This window comes from Diplotaxodon limnothrissa, linkage group LG8 (genome assembly GCF_057381915.1).
Source record: "Diplotaxodon limnothrissa isolate DT_005_m linkage group LG8, D_limnothrissa_male_GT1.1, whole genome shotgun sequence".
Classification (NCBI taxonomy): Eukaryota; Metazoa; Chordata; class Actinopteri; order Cichliformes; family Cichlidae; genus Diplotaxodon; species Diplotaxodon limnothrissa.
In genome coordinates, this window is record NC_140603.1 from 20715618 (window position 1) to 20734899 (window position 19282).

General features: G+C 38.8%; 2 protein-coding genes across 2 annotated transcripts in view; both read right to left on the bottom strand.

Moving 5' to 3' along the window:
- The window catches only part of LOC146626817 (disks large homolog 5-like), a 30260-nt gene extending 23104 nt beyond the window's left edge, over window positions 1-7156 (bottom strand). The window contains exons 1-3 of the mRNA XM_085361473.1: window positions 6454-7156; window positions 761-829; window positions 11-179 (exon numbers count right to left, since the gene is read on the bottom strand). Coding sequence (XP_085217599.1) covers window positions 11-179; window positions 761-829; window positions 6454-6751 — 536 coding nt within the window. The 5' untranslated portion in view covers window positions 6752-7156. The remainder of the gene's footprint in view (window positions 1-10; window positions 180-760; window positions 830-6453) is intronic.
- A 4122-nt stretch (window positions 7157-11278) lies between these two features.
- On the bottom strand, window positions 11279-18287 carry anxa11b (annexin A11b). The gene is made up of 15 exons (XM_085360814.1): window positions 18231-18287; window positions 16164-16551; window positions 16048-16085; window positions 15727-15870; window positions 15494-15581; window positions 15272-15366; window positions 15076-15189; window positions 14820-14910; window positions 14502-14581; window positions 14318-14374; window positions 14139-14232; window positions 13914-14009; window positions 12764-12822; window positions 12538-12660; window positions 11279-12450 (listed from the first exon to the last, which is right to left on the bottom strand). Exons 2-15 carry the CDS (start codon window positions 16540-16542, stop codon window positions 12391-12393), a joined length of 1518 nt encoding a protein of 505 aa, XP_085216940.1. The 5' UTR covers window positions 16543-16551; window positions 18231-18287; the 3' UTR covers window positions 11279-12390.
- Window positions 18288-19282: the final 995 nt, after the last annotated feature.

The following is a 19282-nucleotide window of genomic DNA, read 5'->3' on the forward strand; positions in this document are numbered from 1 at the left end:
AAAACACTACCTGCAGTCATCAAAGGTGGTTCCAGGTGAAGAGAGGGCGAGACGTTTGCGTAGCTCATCCCTTTCACGCGTCACCTGTCTCAACTCTAACAGAATGGTCTCCATTTTCTCATTCACTTGGTGGCTGTCCATGTGGGCAGGTGGAGGGGAGGACGCTTGAGCAGGAGTACCTGTGTGAGTCAGCATGTCACTGGTGGCTTGTGCCGATCGCAAAGTTCAAATGATGCGAGTGACGGGGTTCAGTGCAGTTTTATTTATGTCAGCTAGAGTGTATAGCTATATTTCAGTAAAAATGTAGTCTATGTTCATCTGAGCTGCAAACTTGGCTAAAGAAATAAATTACAAACATACAAGTTCATGATTATGTTATGGGTAAAGAGCTTGACCATTATTTTATTTAATCTATATAATCGTTTAGCCAAAGTCACTTAAATATTGTCTGTCATCATTGATCTACTCATTCAGTTTTGAATATACCACAAAAATAAACGTAGTGATAAACACTGGTTCAGCTTCAACAGCACAGACCAATCCTCTCTTCTAGAGTAGAAACAGATCTCTCTCTCGTGTGTGTATTTTTAAATCCTTGTCACATCTGTGTAATCACTTGCATGTGCTTAGAGTCTAAACAATTAGAAGCCGTCTGGTTCCTCAGAACAACTGTTTTTTTCTCCCCCCCCCCTTTTCCAAAGAAGATTTTTTGGACCCATCTTTACCTTAAATCGTTAGTCATCATGAGTACCACACTCACCTAAGCTGCTGAGAGAGCTGCTGCTTTCTGAGTCCGATGGCATGGTGGACAAGACGCTGTAAGTGGACCCTGCAGCATGAACAGAAACATTAAAGTCAGGTCTAAGCGTACTCGACCGTGTCTGCTTTATGGTCAGATGATCATCTCCAGCATTGTATGGTACATCAAGGCAGTGCAGCTTGGGTTACATTCGGGAGCCTTTACTGAAAAAAGCCAGCTGGAGGAATAATAAGGTGGGACTTTCCCCAACTTGGGATGACGGGCCTGTGGGCTGACAGAGTGTAGCTAATTACCAGTTGGGCAGGGAGCTTGAATACATACTAGCCAGGGCCCCAAAGAGGCTGCAGCCTTAGAGCTTCTCCTTTTATCTCCTCTGACAACATCACACAGTCCCCCCCTTGTGAAAGGCCCTCTTTTATAGCTTACAGTGATTCATAATTAACGTTACAGAAAGGAAGCTTTATGTACACCACTGAACAATATGAAGAAGATGATGTTATTTCACACACACCAATGTAAAAGTAATTCTTCAGTAGATTTTAAAAGAGAAAAGTATTTAAAAGGGAAATAACTGATGCAATCTGTGTGTGTCACGATCTACCAGAGTGTGCAATTTTCACAACAGATTCAGAAGAAACAATTAGCTTTTTACAACAACAGAGGAACAAATGGTTACACAAATGGTCAAGTCAATTAGAAATGTTGTCATTAAGTTACTATCTGGTCTGTCACCTTTTCTAAGAAAACAAGCAAAAACAAAAGATGTGTTGACTGCCTTCAGTATATTGCCAAATAAGATGCCATTTATCAGTGGGAGTGGCCAATATTTATCTGCTACAGTACATCATGTTTTCACTACCAACAGTTCTAAAGCAGTGAGATGAAGAACTGGTACACTTTTAAAAATGAAAACATTTTAATTCTTCCCAGAAGTGGACTTCTCAGCAAATTCAGCCCAAGGTCAGAGCGTGCAATGCTGAGGTACATCTCCGACTCTACAGGCCTCAGTTAGCATGTTAAATGCTCAAGTTTATGACAGTATATTTGGATAAAGATGGAAAAACTATGGTAATAGGGATCTGTATTAAAATGCAAACATATGAAAATCAGCCAATAAATATTAATCTTTAGCTAGAAATTGTCATATCCCTCACAAAGCACACATTGATAAAATATAAGAGGGCATTGACTGTATAAATTACAGTAAAAGTAGAGCAAGGAATTGTTTAGCAATAGGTTTTTTCATTGACTATATTTTGTTAATCAAGTTGTTTCAAACGTGGTTATTTATCCTCTACAAGAAGGATTAGAATTTTATTGATGCCTGACTGCACACTGCTTGATCAAACAGCCAGCAGTGCACCTTTCCTGAGATCTTACTGCGCTGCTATGGAGTGACCAGCTTATAGTTCAGTTACATCAGCAGCTTCCACTCCTGATGTAAAGTCTAGTGTAGACTTAGAGCATGACAAACGATTCTATTTACCCACGTCCCATTACTCTAAATCAACCCCTGACTGGCCGTGTTCCCACTAACTAAATGAGTTGAGACTATGAGGAGCCCAGCTAACATGGCTCAACCCTCTATTTCCCACTGAAGGACAAAAAAAAGAAAGAAAGAAAAAGGAGAGACCGATCTCTCTTTGAGCTCTCTTTGTTCTCACTCTAGCTTAAGTTTCCCATGACTCTGAGCAGAGAGTGCCTCAATAGGCAAGGTGCAGAATGTCATAACTCACTTACTTTTCTGCTCCGTGGAAGTCATGTGACCTGAGGTCTGACCCTGCCCACTTAAGCATTTCATTTAGGTTGATCTCGTAGTTACGGTCACAGCCACTTGATCATCTGTACACAATTTTATGGTATAAGAAGACCACTTCTCAAGAACAAACGGAAAGTGGGAAGACTGTCTTTAGTAGGAGTTTACTCTCAACTTGAACATTTCTTTTAAACGTGAGAACAGTCGCTCAAACGTAAAGTGCTGATCTTAAATCACATCTGGTACTATGTGCCACTAACAATAAATGAAAGATATTCTGAATGCTACCCCTTTCCATTAAAAGAATTATGCATTTTTCTACTTGCATCTTAAAGCTCTAACTTAAATATTGTATATAATGAGTAATTAATTGACAAAAGGGGGAAGATTACTTTCTAAGCAATAGATCAGAGTGTTGTCCATCAACATTGAATTTCAGAAAACCATAAAATACAGCTTTTAATGAGGGATATAATTCAGGCCCTTTTTTTGTCAACAGAATGGTTAAGTTGGGCTTACTTATTTACTCCAGTATCATAGCACAGTCATGGTACAGTTATATAGCACTAAAAGCACAGGTTTTAATGTTGTAGTCACTCTGCTTTGTTCAATATCCCAGTATGCCCACCAAGTCTTTGACCTGATTTTAAAATGTTACCAGTAAACAAATGAGCCAACAACACATCCTTAAACAATACAAAATATATTAATTAAGTAAAAATTTGACTTTATCTAAATTCCCTTCATATCAGTGGAGTTTCTCATAACTAAATTGTTCACACTCTATTCTAAAATAAACTCAGACATTAAACTTTCACCATGAAAACTCAGCGCTCCTCTGCATACATGAACACAGATTATTATCACTCTGTCCAAACAACCTTTCAGTTGATTTAATACTTTGTAAACAAACTTTTAACTGGACAAATAAACCAATTAGCATTCAACTTAAAAAAAAGAAAAAAAAAAGACATTTCTGTCAGTAGCAAAGCAACAGATGAAATTTTACTTGATCCCACTTAACTTCATCTCTGGAGATACATGTGAAAGACTTGGAAAGAAATTATTTGAAATACCACAATATGCATTTATGATGGTACTGCAACAATGACATATGTCCCTGCGGAGAAGCTATTCTAATTAAAGTAGAAGTCTGCTACGCGAGATAGATGTTAGAAGACTGAAAAGCATGCCGAACACAGACATCAGTTTTCTTCTACAGTCTACTTCTATAAATAAGTACACTCTGATATGTACTGTGGTATAAAGTTAATGAGTCACCGATTCTGCAATAACTACCCTCTGTGTCAACAGTTCAAAACCACTGGAGACAACTAGATTCTCTTCTTTCCGCCTAATAAAATCTAGAACGAAACCAAGAAATCGAGCTACATAACACTCGTTAATCGCTAACTGCAAAACACCTGCTCTTGTTTTGCAGTGACAAAGCAAAACTTCCCATGATACACACCCTTATAATGTACAGCCATTGTGTTATTCTTCCTTAAGAAACGATGAGAACAATCTAAACAGAAAGGTCTCCGCTGGCAGGCCTTAGAGCTATAGTTATGTGAAACTACAAAGTATCTTTATTTAAAAAAATAAAAAACAAAAAAATAAAAACAAACAAACAACCAAGCCCTGGGCGATACACACCCTGTTCGGTACTATAGGCATCATATTTACATCATGTGGAACTTTTTGTAGGTCAGTGATTAAAGGATATATTTAGCATTCATGTTATAAGCATTTGAACAGGCAGGGTTTACCAACATGTGGCTCTCATATTTTTTTGGGGTGACTTGTCAATTACTGCAACTGGCTCCTGATGGTGCATATTATGTAAAAACATAGGTTGCTTTTCTCTGGAAAGGCCCGTCTTTTGGCCACACAGTGGAGGAACCTGTCTGCCCAGTAGCAGAAGACAGCTCAGCCCATTTGTGTCCTGTGTGACTACCAACGGGGATTTGCACACTACTATGACTAGCCCAGAACATGCTCATGTACAAAGCTCTTTGGAACTAGAGTGCCTATCAGTACTCAGTTCTAGACCCAATGCACAATTGTGAAATGCAGCGCAAAAATGAGAAGGCTCAGAAAAACTAACAGAAGTGTCCAGCTTGCGTTCTCTTATGAATTATGCCAAAATAATGCATAATTAACACCTGGTAGCTAACTGAGTATGACGCGATAGCAAACAAGAAAGCAACTGGATGGATGTTCCTTTTTTTGTTTGTTTGTTTTTCAAATGTCAAAGTGCAACAGAAGTGCTGAGTAAGGGTCATATGTCAGAGTGCATGCATTATGCTATTGCATAAGATGTCAGGTAAAGTCCAGAGAATACATCATTACTGTTTCAGCATACAAAGAATGCAATAAGAGATTTATGATGAACACAAAAAATAGAGAGTATATCTATAGTTTGTGGATTTATCTGTGAATAAAATCACATGCATGTATTTATCACTTAGTTAGAAAAAGGGTGATTATCCACATAGAAAACAGAACTATTACAAAGTTATTATAAACTAATCTGCGATTTGTGCCATTATGAGACCATATTATCTCAGAGGCTTATCCTTACTTCAAGATATATTTAGTAACCATTAGATAAACTTAAGGGTTAAATAATAAGGGTCGAAGGTGGAACCCCCAATACCTTGGAACATTAAATGTTGTGTAAGATGCAGTTTTAGTTCACCTCTTAAGACAAGCCAACAGTCCATATATTAATGTATCCCGAGCAGGCAGGATGAATATTCTCTAAAAAGTGTATCTGATCACTGATAAATAAAAGAGTTTTGAGATCCTGTGTTTCTGGTAATGCTTAAAAGTTACTCTATCATCCAGCTAATTCAGATTCGGAAGGACAACTGCATCTGAATTAGGTTGAGATATTTAAGAATATCAAGACAGTGCATCCCAAATCCAATGTTGCAGTATCTTGCAACATCTGGTGTCATACGTGTATCAAATCCAAAAATTTATCACTTAAAAGTCCCAATCCATCCATAATGTTTAAATAAACCTGCCACTAAACCAGACGAACTGAATCAATCAGAAACTCCTTGCCAGGGGTCATACTTCTGAAATAATTTCAGTTCCACAAGCACTATACCATTACACTATACAGTATCGTGTTAGTAGTAAAACTATACTATACTGACAAATCCACAGAGAAACTAATTTTCTATACATCTGCTGTGGAGTATTACAGTAGGTGGACAAAGGCAATTTTGAATCCATTCACAAGTTTATAATAAAACAATAGTTTGCTGAATGCCTTTAAGTTGCAACATTGTAAAGACCGTACAATTAGTTATTTAAAAAGGTAATTTACTTACCGGTGCTGACATAATCTTAACTGTAGTTAGTTTTACACCAAAAACAAATCAAACTGATGCCCTTTATTCTCCAGTTTATATCCCCCTCGAGTAATTCATTGCACAGTGCGCACTAAAACGCATTTGATTCATCTCTCATTCGTTTGACTATGATAGTGGGTTATTGATTCCCACACACAGTCAGTCCCTCCCTACATTGATTGAGTCTTTTTAGGTCCATTAAATGCTTTCACAAAAAAAGCTAGCAGGCTGTACTTTTGGTGACATGCTAAATGAAACAAGCACAGTAGTGAGAGTGTAAATAGGCATCAGGTCACATGATTGTGCCCTGAAAAGTCTTGCCCAAAGGAAAAGTCATGCCCTTCATCAAATTGTCATAAGGTCAATAGCACTAATGTTTGTTAGATCATGCTCAGGAGAGGATCGAAAACAGTTTGGATCATAAGCAATATCAAAAGCAAGGGGCCCAAACACACCGTTTCACTGTATTTTAGATAAAGCCCTAACTTCTGACACGTCGCCCCTTCTTCATAAACACTATACTCTTATAACAATTTAATTAGGAGGTCGTTAACACTTTAATTGTTTCTCACCACTCGTATGATCCACTGGTCCAATGCCATCCAGCAATAAAGATTGCAGGTGAGGGTGTGTTGTCTCCAGAGCAGTGCAAAACTCTGCGAAATGGTCCCCGTCTTTACTCATTAGTAGCTTCAGCAGAAGGTCCACTTTTTCCGAGTTGGAGGTGCAGTTGTGCTCCAGCTCGTAGCGCTCTGGCTGGCTTAGGGTCCCGCAGTGAGCCAACGCGTCCACAACTCTGTCCGCATCTGTTATTGACTCCACCAAGTTCTGGTAACATTTCTCCAACAACTCTTTGTGCTTGGGCTCCATCTCCTCTCCGCTTCGCTCGTCCGCTGTTTACCAGCTCGGGACAAACCCAGCCTTTTAATCTTTCTGGTAGTCAACTTAACTTCGGGCTACTGCCGTGACTCTGCGAAACTACCCCGCTCGACCCAGTCAGGACGGTTTTCAACCCGAATTGACGGATACACAAGAAGTAGCCATATTTGTTGCCCAAGGCTGTTGACTGCATGAAGATGACAACACATTTTCCCAACCGCCGCTCTCTATCCTTTTCGGAAAAATGACGCCTCTGCCTCTTTAAGCCCCGCTTTGCCTGCGCTACGGAAACAACCTCGGCGTCAAATCAAGTTCTTTAGTCATGTTGAAAAGTGTGGAAACTCTCCAGGAGCGCTCTCAGTCAGACTACAAACTCCGCCATGTCTCACCGTTCGAGCAGCTGTAACCCTGTGCCAATCATATTTCCGTGCAATGGACATTTAAGGTAAACGTGGGCGGGGCTTTTTTTTTTAGACGCACCTGGCTTCCCGCCGCTATAATTACCGCTGTAATTATTACCACAACTTATGTAATACTGGTTTTGCGCTTTCTGTGTGAGTTAGTTATGTGGAAGGCATTCAAGAATGCCAATAAAAACACACTAAAACAATACTGACGGGCTTGTTTTCACTCACAAGTATTTATTTATTTTTTTAGCTGAGGACGATTTAATTTTCATTATTATGCCCAGTTTTTGAAAGTTTACACACCCTTCCCAAAAAGCTAAAATGATGCAAATTATATAAACCCCACAATTAATTGCAAAATAAGTGTAATAATATAACGTATTAGGTTTAAGCTTTTACTTTTTGGGGCCAAAATCTTTCGAGAGTGTTGGACTTTTACTCCTGTGTTGCATCATTTCTTGTTAAGAAAGAAAATGTTTGAAAACTCTTGCTTTATTTTAAAGAAAAAAATGCGTTGTACTTCCCTTGTTGTATAACTAGTTTCCCAGTGTGCCAAATATGTTCAGTGTTTGTTGGAATACTAGCAGACTGGTGTAGACTTTAACTGCTGATCATGCTTCTGTAGTACATGCACAGTGTAGTGGAATAACCAAGGTCTTCCCTGAAAAAGACCACAGTGCCAGTAGGGCAGCAAAACCTGCACAGATTTGCAGGTAACTCATATCATGTGCACTAATGCACACCCATGGAAGATGTTGGCTTTTGTATTGCTACAAACCTTTGTATTGGTCACTCTTTTACATCTTATCCATAATATTTAAAAATGTAAACAATTAAAAATCTAGTTTAGATATTTTTTCTTGGTGGACGTACTACGTCCACCAAGAAAAACGTTTGCTAAGAATGAGAAGTATTTCTGAACCAGTGACGTGCTTTCAGTCTGTTTTGAATACAGCGCTGTTCAAGGGTCATTCATTGTTGGTTTTTGACCTTTTATGTAGCTCATTATGTACCAGAGACTTCCTGAATTACTTCCCCTAGTGTTTTCGGATGTGATTGATGATATTGGAGACCTCATAGTTAAATTAAGAAGTCACCTTTATAGTCTACACAGTTGCAATATCAGGCATTTAGCTTAATTTTTTTTGCTATATAGAGATCTATATAGCAGTGATTATATGACAAAGTGTTACTATTAAATTATTAACTGAGCGCTGGGTAAGCATTTATTCTTTTCCAGCTTTAGATGAACCATTTCCTCATCCACCCAGTGGTTTCATAAAGTGTTGTATATCAAGTCTAGAAATAACAGAATCAACCGTAAACATTTCCAGAGTGTAATTGTATTAAGTGAAGTATATAAACTGTTTAAAACCTTAGTTGGGAAGCTTTGATGACTCTTTCAGCATCCTTTACAAAAGATAACATGAGGTTCTCAGGGTCTAATGAAATTTGTCTTCATAGGTGACAAAAAGTCAGAGATATTTCTGTGACTGGTGGTTCCTTAACCCTCTTGTGCAGCAAGAAGAATATGAAGGGTGATAAAATAAAATCATATATATTCTGTTGAACAAGATCATTTTTCACTTCTCAGTTTTTCTAGTGAAATACTGTTTCTGGCCGACAAATGTACTTTTGGTGAAACAGTCACTGATCACAGGTCATCTCTACAGTAAAACCTACTGATGAAAGGTTGTGCACTGCTCTAAAATCACAAAATTACCAGATGATCTTCTCCTCCGAATTTTCTTATTATTATTTATTCTAATGATAATTACTAACTGGCTGAAGGTTTTAATAAAATAAAATAACTATATGCCAGTACACACATTGTATTAGATACAGTGGATGACACTTATTATGACTTTGTTGTACATTTTATAAGAGTTTATCATATGTTTCTACTATCACATCAAGTCATACCATGTAATACAGTGATTCACTCTCCAAAACACAGCTAATGATTAGGTAGCAATTTTATGGATGCAAATTCAAACACATTTAACACTTAAGCAGTTTTAAATGTAAATATTACTAGATTACAAATCGGACATTGCTTGACTTCTTAAAACCCAGTCTGCTCAGAAAATCCCACACATACATTGTGGGCATCTGAATAGGCTATTATTTGATTACAAGGGAAATCTAGCAGCTCTTATTTCATGATTTGATCTCTCTTTTTTGTGAGGAGATTATACCTCCAGATTGTAGTTGCCTGTTTCTCATCTGGATTGTCCCCTGACACAACTGCCCCGCTCTGCAAGCTTTATTCTGCTCCACATAATCCATCAGGTCTCAAAGGAGGGAGACGTCACAAAAAGATAAAATCCTTACGAAAACGAAATTGTTTAGAATCAGACAGCAATATTAAATGTAAGATTATATGTCTATATCTATATGTGTTCACAGCTAAACTGGAGATGTGTGGAAATCTACTTAAAGCTTGTTTATGATAATTGCTAGTACTTTTTAAACATAGAGCTAGAGCGTATTCCCTTTATGAGGATTTTCACTCTTAGCTAGAGCTTGCTAAAGCTTAACGTGGTACACAGTGTGCCTATACATTTCCCCTCTTAAATTCGAAACAGCTTTAACAATTATGTAACAACAGCACTAATTTCTTTTCCCTGCAGGGAAATCTATTCACCGCTTACCAAGAAAACAAGTTGCAATGTTTAGGAATTATGTAAATTCCTAAAAGCATCAAACAGATTCAAAACACTGAAATCTTGCATTTGCTTTTAACATTAAGTGGGAGCAATTTATAGAGTTCTACGCTGTCTTCTGGTATATTGCTTCTCCTGACACACAAATAAAAGCATATGGTTGGACAGGATTTATTTTCTCACTCTGTCAAAAATCAGAGGAAGAGCCTCAAGCCCCACAGGCTGCCACTCTGCATGCTGGATAGTGATATCTGCTGCTACATCTCATTATGTGTTGTTCATCTAATCCTTGGGTTTGTAATTTGCTTATATGCACTCATGAAGTTTAAAGCAGGATTAGGTCCCTGGCAACCAAATGTCACTTAGCTGCACAATCCTCACTGGATGGCTGGAGAAAATCCACTGCAAATAAAAAAAGAAATTGCTCAATACTTACTCACACTGATTGTTTATATGATAGTATTAAAAGGCTGGTGATGAACTGCAGATTTACTGCGTCTGAAATAAACCTTTATTGAGACCTTTGTTTTGTGATATTACAAGTTTTAAGAGAAGCTCTTAAAATTTCATTACAAGTAATATAAGAAAAAAAGCCTCAGGCTAAGGCCTAGTTCAGGCTGCTCTTCACAGCTATTGCACCTTCCACTTGGCCCAGTGACGTGGACAGACGTCTTTGTGTCCCAAGCTCCATAAAGAGTGCATCATCCACTATGCCATCACATCGACAAGTTAATAATTAAAGCACTTTGTCTAGAAATCAGGATCACGGAAGTGTTCTGTCCTCCTCTTAAAGTAAAAGCAAGCTAAATGGAAGCCCTCCTCTCTCCCCCGTTTGATTTCACTTTGACCTATATCTTTCACGAGATATCAGTGCAAAATCTTAGCTAGAGAGAAAATACACAAATGCCAACATCAAATATTTATCATTCTTTGTCCTCAGGCTGGTGGACTGTTTTCATTTCGGGTGTATATGAAAAGTTAGAAAGTGTACAAGAAGCAAGGTTTGCAAAGAAGCTATTTGTCTCACGAACACATCCCCTCTGAGGCTGCACTTCGAGGCCACTGAACACAACAGAAAGACAACTTTAGGACACCCGTGTCTCCAATATGGACACTATTTATAGCCTTGAGAAAAGCTCTATGAAGCTCCACTCCATATCACTTGAGCTTCAAAGCACACCTGAATGAATTTCTCTCCCCTTCTCAGATTATAAAGCAAACACGCACGCACAAACAGAACTTATGTAAGCCACATTATTCACACCTTTTGACAAGAGGCTGCCGCTCATGATGCTCAGAGGTGGAGGGGGCTTACCCACTCGCTGTAATACAGACCTAGGTGGTGCAAATGAGACTGGCTTTGACATGCAAATCGTTCATTGTGCATCTGCTTAGAGCACAAAATCCACACGCAGTCATTTTTCATGCAAAACACACAATCCCATTTCACAAAGAAAATGTGCCAAATTTTTTTTTATTGAAATCAAAGGTGGTTGTTTTTCCTTTTTTTTTTCTTAAGGCATCCACTGAATTTTGACAATTATTATGTTACAAAGCAAAGTAGTTAGTGCAGGAAATACTCAGCAAAAGTTAGTTCAGGCAGATCAATTCTACAGAGGTGAATTGTTTGTGTGAACTAAGAGCCCTCTGCTGGCAGTAAAGCATACAAATCAGCAAAGGACACTGTTGAAAGACTAAACAAAATATTGAGAAACAGAATATGGATAACTTCCTGTAGCCATACAACTAAGATTATCGAATGTTTGCTAGACAAAACAAAAGAAAATAATTGCGTAGGTCCACAGGCTTACTCGAACGGCACAATATGATCTGTCTTTAGGCTTTGGCGTTTCAGCACTGAGTGAAAGGCAAATAAATGTTGATTGGCAATAAACTAATTTGCATAGACTTGGAAGCAAGAGTTAAATTTCAGTTAACTAAAACAAACACCCATTACAGGAGAGATGCAAATATTATTTCTTACATTCAGAGAATGATTGATTGATTGGGATATGATCATATGCATATACAATAATAACATACACCTTTGTAAGTAGGTACACACAGTTGCAATGCTTGGCAATACATTCACAAAGCGCTGTACTAAATATTTCTTTCTATATGGATTGCAAAAATTTGTCATATGGCACACTAGCTCTTTTTCAGATCTTACTTTCTTTTTACTTTGTGAAGTTCTACTGTTACCCCAAAATAGGTTTCCTACAAACTAAAGTACATTTTAAATATTATTGTGTAATATAGTCATTGCAGTAATTTAGTTAATTTCAGGCACACACACATTTTGTTGGCTACCACTCAACCTTTTGTGTAAAAAGAAATATATTAATGCACCTTTAAAATATGAATAAATGCAATACAGTAGCAAAAACTATGTAATTTAAGAGAATCAAAAATATATATGTTGATTTGATGTAATAATCAGAAAAATGGCACTAAATGCATGCAACAAACGGAATATAAGGTCATATAACATTGTTTCAGTGTGGATGTATATGATGTCCTTTTGAGACACGCTCCTTTGGGGTCTTGGTGCTTTTTAGTCACTACCTCCACACAGCTTCAACAGCAGCTTCTTGTAATCCCCAGAGGTATCACCCTGAGAAATCCAGAGAAAACGCATCACATAACAAGCACACGGTGATTAAGCTTTGATCGTCAAAATGACAAAAACAGTGGGACTTACTGAGATATCAGTGTACAGTGATTTTCCGTAGGTCTTCAGATACTCCTGCCTGATGTCCAACATATCTACCTCGGAGCGGGACACCATGATACGGATGAGGGTTCTGTCCTTTGTCCCTGCTCCCTGTGAGCACAATGTAATACCTCGTTTATGTCTTCTCCATTCTCTCTTCACAAAATCAGAGCACTAAACTAATTATCCGAGGGATGACAGACAACAGATGTACCTTCATGGCCTTATTGAGCCTCTCTGCAAAGTAACCGGGGGTGTTCTTGATGCACTTCACTAAAAAAGTCAAATGAAAGATAAATAAAGGAGCAGAAGATGCTGTTGTACATATAAACCAAGAAGACATAGCACGCTTAAAAAGAAAAGACCGTGAAAATTGAATGGATGGAACATGAGACACTTCTGTACATATTTAGTTGGCACTATATTGTGTCCGCCAATAAGGTTGTGTAACTGACCCAATTTGTGGTTTTACTACCTTGGTTATTTTTAATGAATGCAGAGCACAAACAACATGAGATCTCCAGCATCTACAGGTCTACAGCAGCAGAAGACCATTCCTGTCAGCTAAGAACAGGAAACTAAGGCTACAGTTTGCGCAGGCTCACGTCTGAGTCTCGATTCTGCTGCAGTACTCAAATGGCAGGTTCTGAATTTAAGGTAAATAACATAAAAGTGTAGACCAATCGGGCCTTGCATAAACGGTTCAGGCTGGTGAAGGCTTTGAAGGACGTTTTCTTAGCAGACTGTGGGCTCCACAGTACCAACCGAGCACTGTTTAAATGTTGCAATGTGTCAGGTCTGTCAAGTCTAACCTGGTGTAGATCCCTGACGTATACCTACCTAGAAATGTAAGTGCATGTTGTAGTTGCTATATACATTTAACAAACTACGCTTTACTTCACTTGTGAGCTTGCTTGGCGAGCTTATGGTGCCAGTCAAACACTTTCAACACTTATGATGAAAGTCGCCAGTGAATGAGGGTGTCGTATCCTCTTCCTCAGTTTAAGTCTTTACCTCATTTATATTTCTAGCTTTAATATACAGCTGGAAATATAACTTAGTTGATTCTACAAAGCCCTCAAGAAGTGTTTGCTGACATTTAACAGATTGAAGAATCAGTTTCTAATTTTAAAATGCCTCATAAAAACCAATGTGTAGTCTTCAGTCTGTCTTGCCACCATTTGCTTTCAATCATGTATTTAGGTCAAACAGCTGCCTGTATTGCACCTGCATAGTATTTATAGGAAAGTCTTGCAGAACAACCTCAACCAGTGGCTTTAATATATACTTAAAGCTTTTGCATGTCTTTGGAAAGTCGCTTCAGTTTGGTCCAGGCTTGGAAAAAAGAGATCCAAAGAACGTACCCACAGCCACCATGCCAGACTCAAGATTGCCAGACATTTCCCCGCAGATGCTCTTCTCAATGTCCTTCCCGCACATATGCTGGTACTCCTGAAAGACTATTCAAAGACAAGATACACAAGCATGACAGTTACAATGTAATTCTTTAAAGGTTTAAAAGCATATGTGCTAAAGCGATTCTATTTATGACACTGAAAACAAAATAGTAAACTTCCTGAGCTACACACCTGCCCTAAGGTGAGGCTTGCTGCGAGCACACAGGATGGCATTAAACTGAGACTCATCAGTTCCCACCTTATTTTCTCCTGCTGCATACAGTTTCTGAGGAAAGAAGGAGAAGGATAATTATGGCTTGCATTTGCTTTCAGAGAGCGTTGAGGACACGAAGCCATCTTTAAACAAGTACCTGAGCATCCTGTTTGGCCAAAGAGATGTCAACATTTGGCCTTTCATCACGATTTCCCTAGAGAGAATAGAAGGAAGTAGCATTGAGAGCAGAAAAACATTATGTGGCACAGTGCAGAAGTTAGGTCAGAACTTCCCTTTATGAGAAAGCTCTTTGTAAGTCCAGCAAAATGTGCTGATGCTACCTGACAGAGAGACACCAGGAGTCTGCGAAAGTGTCCAGACGTGTCGCTGCTAATAGAATCCTCCAGGCTCTTCCCGTACTCTGGAAGGAAGGAGGGGCTTTTTAGGAAAATATATTCATTTCCATAATATTTGCATAGGACATTTCAGACACTGACTTTTTCAGAATTCATTATTTACCTGTTGATCAAATAAGCCTGCTCAGCTTAAAGCAAAATATACCCTTACATTAATAAAAAAAATAAAAAAAAAACAGGTCTTAATAATGTCTTCCAACAAGAATTTGAATAAAAAGTAGAAAAGACAACATTAAAACTCACCAGCTTTGTAGATTCTGGCAATTTCCTGAATCTCTGAATTGGAGCGTGATGACAAAATCTCAATGAGACAAGCCTCATCAGTTCCTGCACCCTAAAACAATTACAGAAAAGCATAGCGAATGCGATCAACATTCATTTGCAGCCAGCCATTTCACATTCACTTATTTTCCTAATGCACGATGAGCGAGATATTGTGGTTTGGGCAGGAAAACCAAAACTGAAACCATTTACTGAGACAACCGCATGAGCTTCCAACCTTTATAGCCTCTCTGAGTTCAGATGCATCAAATTGTGCTGGAGTCTTCAGCATGGCAAGAACCAGATCTTCAAAGTTTCCAGTTAGCTCAGACTTCAGATCCTTGGTTAAATCCTAAGCAGAAAAACAGAAACATCTGACTGCAAAGTCAGCTAAGATAAAACTGTCACAAAAGCATTATTATTTATGAAAGTACCTTTCCGTAAGTAGTTTTATAAGCTGCTATCAATGGAACCCTCTGCTTTTTTGAACGATTTCCCAGAAGTTCAATAATGGCATTTTCATCGGTGCCTGTCAAGATGTTATTTTGTTAGAATCAATTTATGATGTGTAAAAGGAGAAGGAGCAAATGAACTGCTAATGGGAAACAATATTATATCTGATGGGTTTAGCATACTCAAATGCATATTTTACTGACCAAAACCCTTCATTGCCTTTCGAAGAACTTCAACATCCTTCAGTGGATCAGCCCCTGGAAAGTCTTTAATAGAACCCCTGTACCCTGTCTAAAAAGCATAAGAAATGATAAACACATATATAAATAAATTATACATATATCTGACATGATAAAATTCAACACAGTAACAAGTGTGTATGCTGTGGTAATTCTATTTGTGTTAAATACCACAGCATGCACCTGCCACATCTTACAGGCATGGCAGGGCCCTGAGGGTTGGAGGGACCCCCACTTCCATATCCAGGCATTGAAGGGTTAGTGGCAGGTGCTCCTGGGTAACCTGGCATGGGTTGGCCTGGGGAAGGGCCTCCTGGATATCCCTGCGGAGCTCCTCCTGGCTGCAAATGAAGGGACAGCTAAGTACATGGTGACAAATGCATATTAAACAAATAAGGTTCAGATGGGAATGGTAAAGATAAGGAAACTTAAACAAATGAGATTTAGCCTGAGCCAGTCCATATAGTATTAGCGAGCTGACACGTAAGAGGTGAAGAGTGAGATAAGAATTTACATACCGCTCCATAGCCACCTGGTGCTGCACCCCAGCCTCCACCTGAAAGAAAATATTGGCTTAAAGAAAGAATAGTACCTCACAAATGTAATCTGTCATGCCTTCTTCTTGGAGCCTCACCTGCTGGAGGCATGGATGGATAACCTCCTGCTCCAGGCTGAGCAGGGTATCCACCAGCTTGGGGAGGGAAGCCTCCAGCTGGAGCGGGGTAACCACCCCCCTGGGGTGGATAACCCCCTGCTGCTGGTGGGTAACCACCTGCCTGGGGTGGGTATCCGCCTGCCTGTGGGGGGAAGCCTCCTGCTGCAGGTGGATAGCCACCTGCTGCAGGGGGGTAGCCACCTGCTGCAGGAGGGTAGCCACCTGCTGCTGGTGGATAGCCACCTGCTTGGGGAGGATATGCCCCTGGTTGAGGCGGGTAGCCTCCCGCCTGTTGTGGGTAGCCTCCCGCCTGTTGTGGGTATCCTCCAGACTGAGGAGGGTATCCTGGGTAGCTCATCTTCAAAACCTGGAGGTGAAATAAAGCTGGAGACTATCACTGTGTAAATATTTGTTTTTATGTAAAACTTTTTCAGGGAATTTATGTTTTTGTCTAAAGAATGTTTACTGAATGGGCTCGTTAAATCTCATATAGAGCAGAAACAAAACAAACATTTTCCCCAAGACAATAGGAAATTGTTTAAATGTCTCTCACCACTTCCACTGATCCGTATCCCTGTCATATGATAATGACATTGCAATGTGTTCACTGTTTATCAAACTGTGCAACTTTTGCTTCCCCATTCTCAGAAAACAATATAATATAAACCCTCAATAATGCGAACAAGCAACAGTTGCCAAATCTTAATAAGTAATAATGTTATTTGGACAAAGCTGATTAGATTCTGCTAAGTGAAAGGTGAGTGGTTTAATACCTGAATCTTATAGTCTGCATGTCAAAGAAATTCTAAACAGAACAAATTTTGTTCAGGGCAAAAGATAATGAGCTGCTGAGCTATATGCAAAGCATGCTTTCTGTAACTTCAAAACTGTCATTGTGCATACCAGCAGGAAAATATTTTGGGTTTGTGTTTGTGAAGTGAAACTATCAAACAGTTTGAGTGTGAAGTTGAAGCAATGTCCATACAGTTTAAAAAGATGTCTAAAGATATGATTTTCGTGAGTTAAAACGAAGACAAAAATGCTTGAATTTCAATGAATGTACCTATTTACTACGTTGTTATTCTTTATCTGTTCATATTTTGCAATGTGTCGATAAAAGACCTTCCTTCCTTAAAAAGGAATGCATGTATTTTGCAAGAACAAGTGCGTAAACACAACTTAAAAAGTTAACGACAGCCAAACAAAAGACGATTTTTCGAAATTACTGATTTTAGTTTGAACAGAAAGACCAAGGGTGTGTTACAAATGAGTTCTTGGAAAACATTTGGTTGCTGACACTCCCTTGCTTTTCAGGTTTTATTTTCTCAGTATTTTGAAACAATGCTACGGGCACTCGTAGTAAATACCACCAGTTAGGCAACAGAAAAAATACGTAAGCGAGGGGGAACTCACATAAATTCCTACAGTAATTAAAAACAACTAACTGTTGTATGTGTAGTACATGTTTCGACTTTGAACGTCGAAAAGCTCTTTTAACGTCAAAAGCAGTAAAATCAAAGTCCTTATACTCGTGAGAGCATCACAGGCCTGCATTTTCTCAACTAACCAGCTATGATTTTACTGTTCAATGATAAACGCATAATAATAAAAACCTTGGCCCGTTCGTGATGGTAAGAAGCATTAAGTGATTTAACCGTGTGCCCTGACGCAGAAGAGCAGAAACGACCCAGCCGTCCGTTAACGTTACACAACACTTTCAAACCGAGTTACTGCTTTAGCATGTAGCATCCGGCCTGGGCGACTAATAAAATATTTATTTTAATTCCTTACATACATTTTACAAGCGCTAGCGTGCCGCTGTGACGTCCCCAAAGCAGAAAGTTAATTGCTAGTTGCTATCTGGTAACGTCACCATTAAACGGCTGTTTGTTTGATCAGGCAAAGCTAAACGAAACAAAAAAAAGTCAACAGCCAAAATGAGCCGCTACATTTCTGCAAGTTCCTCGCTGTTGTTTATTGCAACGTAAAGAAATATTTGTTTTAAATATATTGCAGTGGAAAAAACTATAGATTAGAGTTACTTACTTGGCAGATGCGGGCGTCAGATCCAGGAAGAGCCAGGCAGGGAGAGACCAGCCTGAATGTGGGTGGGTCTAGCAGTAATAACCTTTGCTTTGCTTGTTGTTACCGCTGGAGATAGAGACCACTGTTGAGTCAGAGGGCTGTGATGTGTCATTCTCTCCACACTGAGCACTGGAACATTGTTTGGCTTTAATTGTAAATAAAAAGTGTTTTATAATGAATCTACCCCCCCCAATGAAACCTGTGTATCTATGCAAACAGGGGTTTTCTGTGTATGCACTGCAAATGCCCCAAGCTTCCACATCACACTTTTACTTTTACTTTTTAAATTTCCATTTTCATGTCTCTGGGCCACACGACCTCTTGTATAATACAAATTGTTATTTAAAAAAGCATGAATCATAGCGGGTAGGACATCCCCAGACCTTTCATTTGGATCGTAATTTAGATTATTTTGAGCCTCCAAAATGAATGGTTAAACACATTATTTAAAAAAAAAAAACACGCGTGGGCAATAAAAAAACAACACTATTTTACAAGTCATGGGGTTATTACATGTTTTAGCACGACATTTTAGCTTTCTTACTGAATTAGTCAGTATGAAGCACTAGATGGCAGCAGCCCACTTCCTCATTATAATCCACTGGGCTTTTCATCAGCTCAAATCCACTTTGAGCTGACACCAAAGCAATTTTGTGTGCGTTTTATATCTGGAAATCATTAATTATAGTAAACATGAAGAAGTTTATCGACACTCTCACGAATGAAGGAATTGAAAACTCGACATGAAGTTTAGATATTAAACAAAAGAAATATAAAGCACTTTTGTAAATATGTGAAATCTCATATAAGTTTAATGTGGCTTTTTAAAAAAAATTATCATCATCACTTGCGTTATATTTAGACGATTAAACAAGTACAAAGAAGTTCCCTTCTTAATACAGATGCCAGCGAAGGTAATCAGAAAGAGATGCAAACTCATGTTGGCCCTCCTATTCTCTGTGACGCAACGCAGAGTCCTTGCCTGTTTGCTGCTCCAGTCCTCCAGCTGCCAT

Coding starts and splice junctions, on each gene's coding strand:
- anxa11b (XM_085360814.1), bottom strand. CDS start 16,542: ATGAGCTACCCAGGATACCCTCCTCAGTCTGGAGGATACCCACAACAG. Junction 16,086..16,163: donor TCCATCCATGCCTCCAGCAG/GTGAGGCTCCAA, acceptor ATTTTCTTTCAG/GTGGAGGCTGGGGTGCAGCA. Junction 15,871..16,047: donor CACCAGGTGGCTATGGAGCG/GTATGTAAATTC, acceptor CTTCATTTGCAG/CCAGGAGGAGCTCCGCAGGG.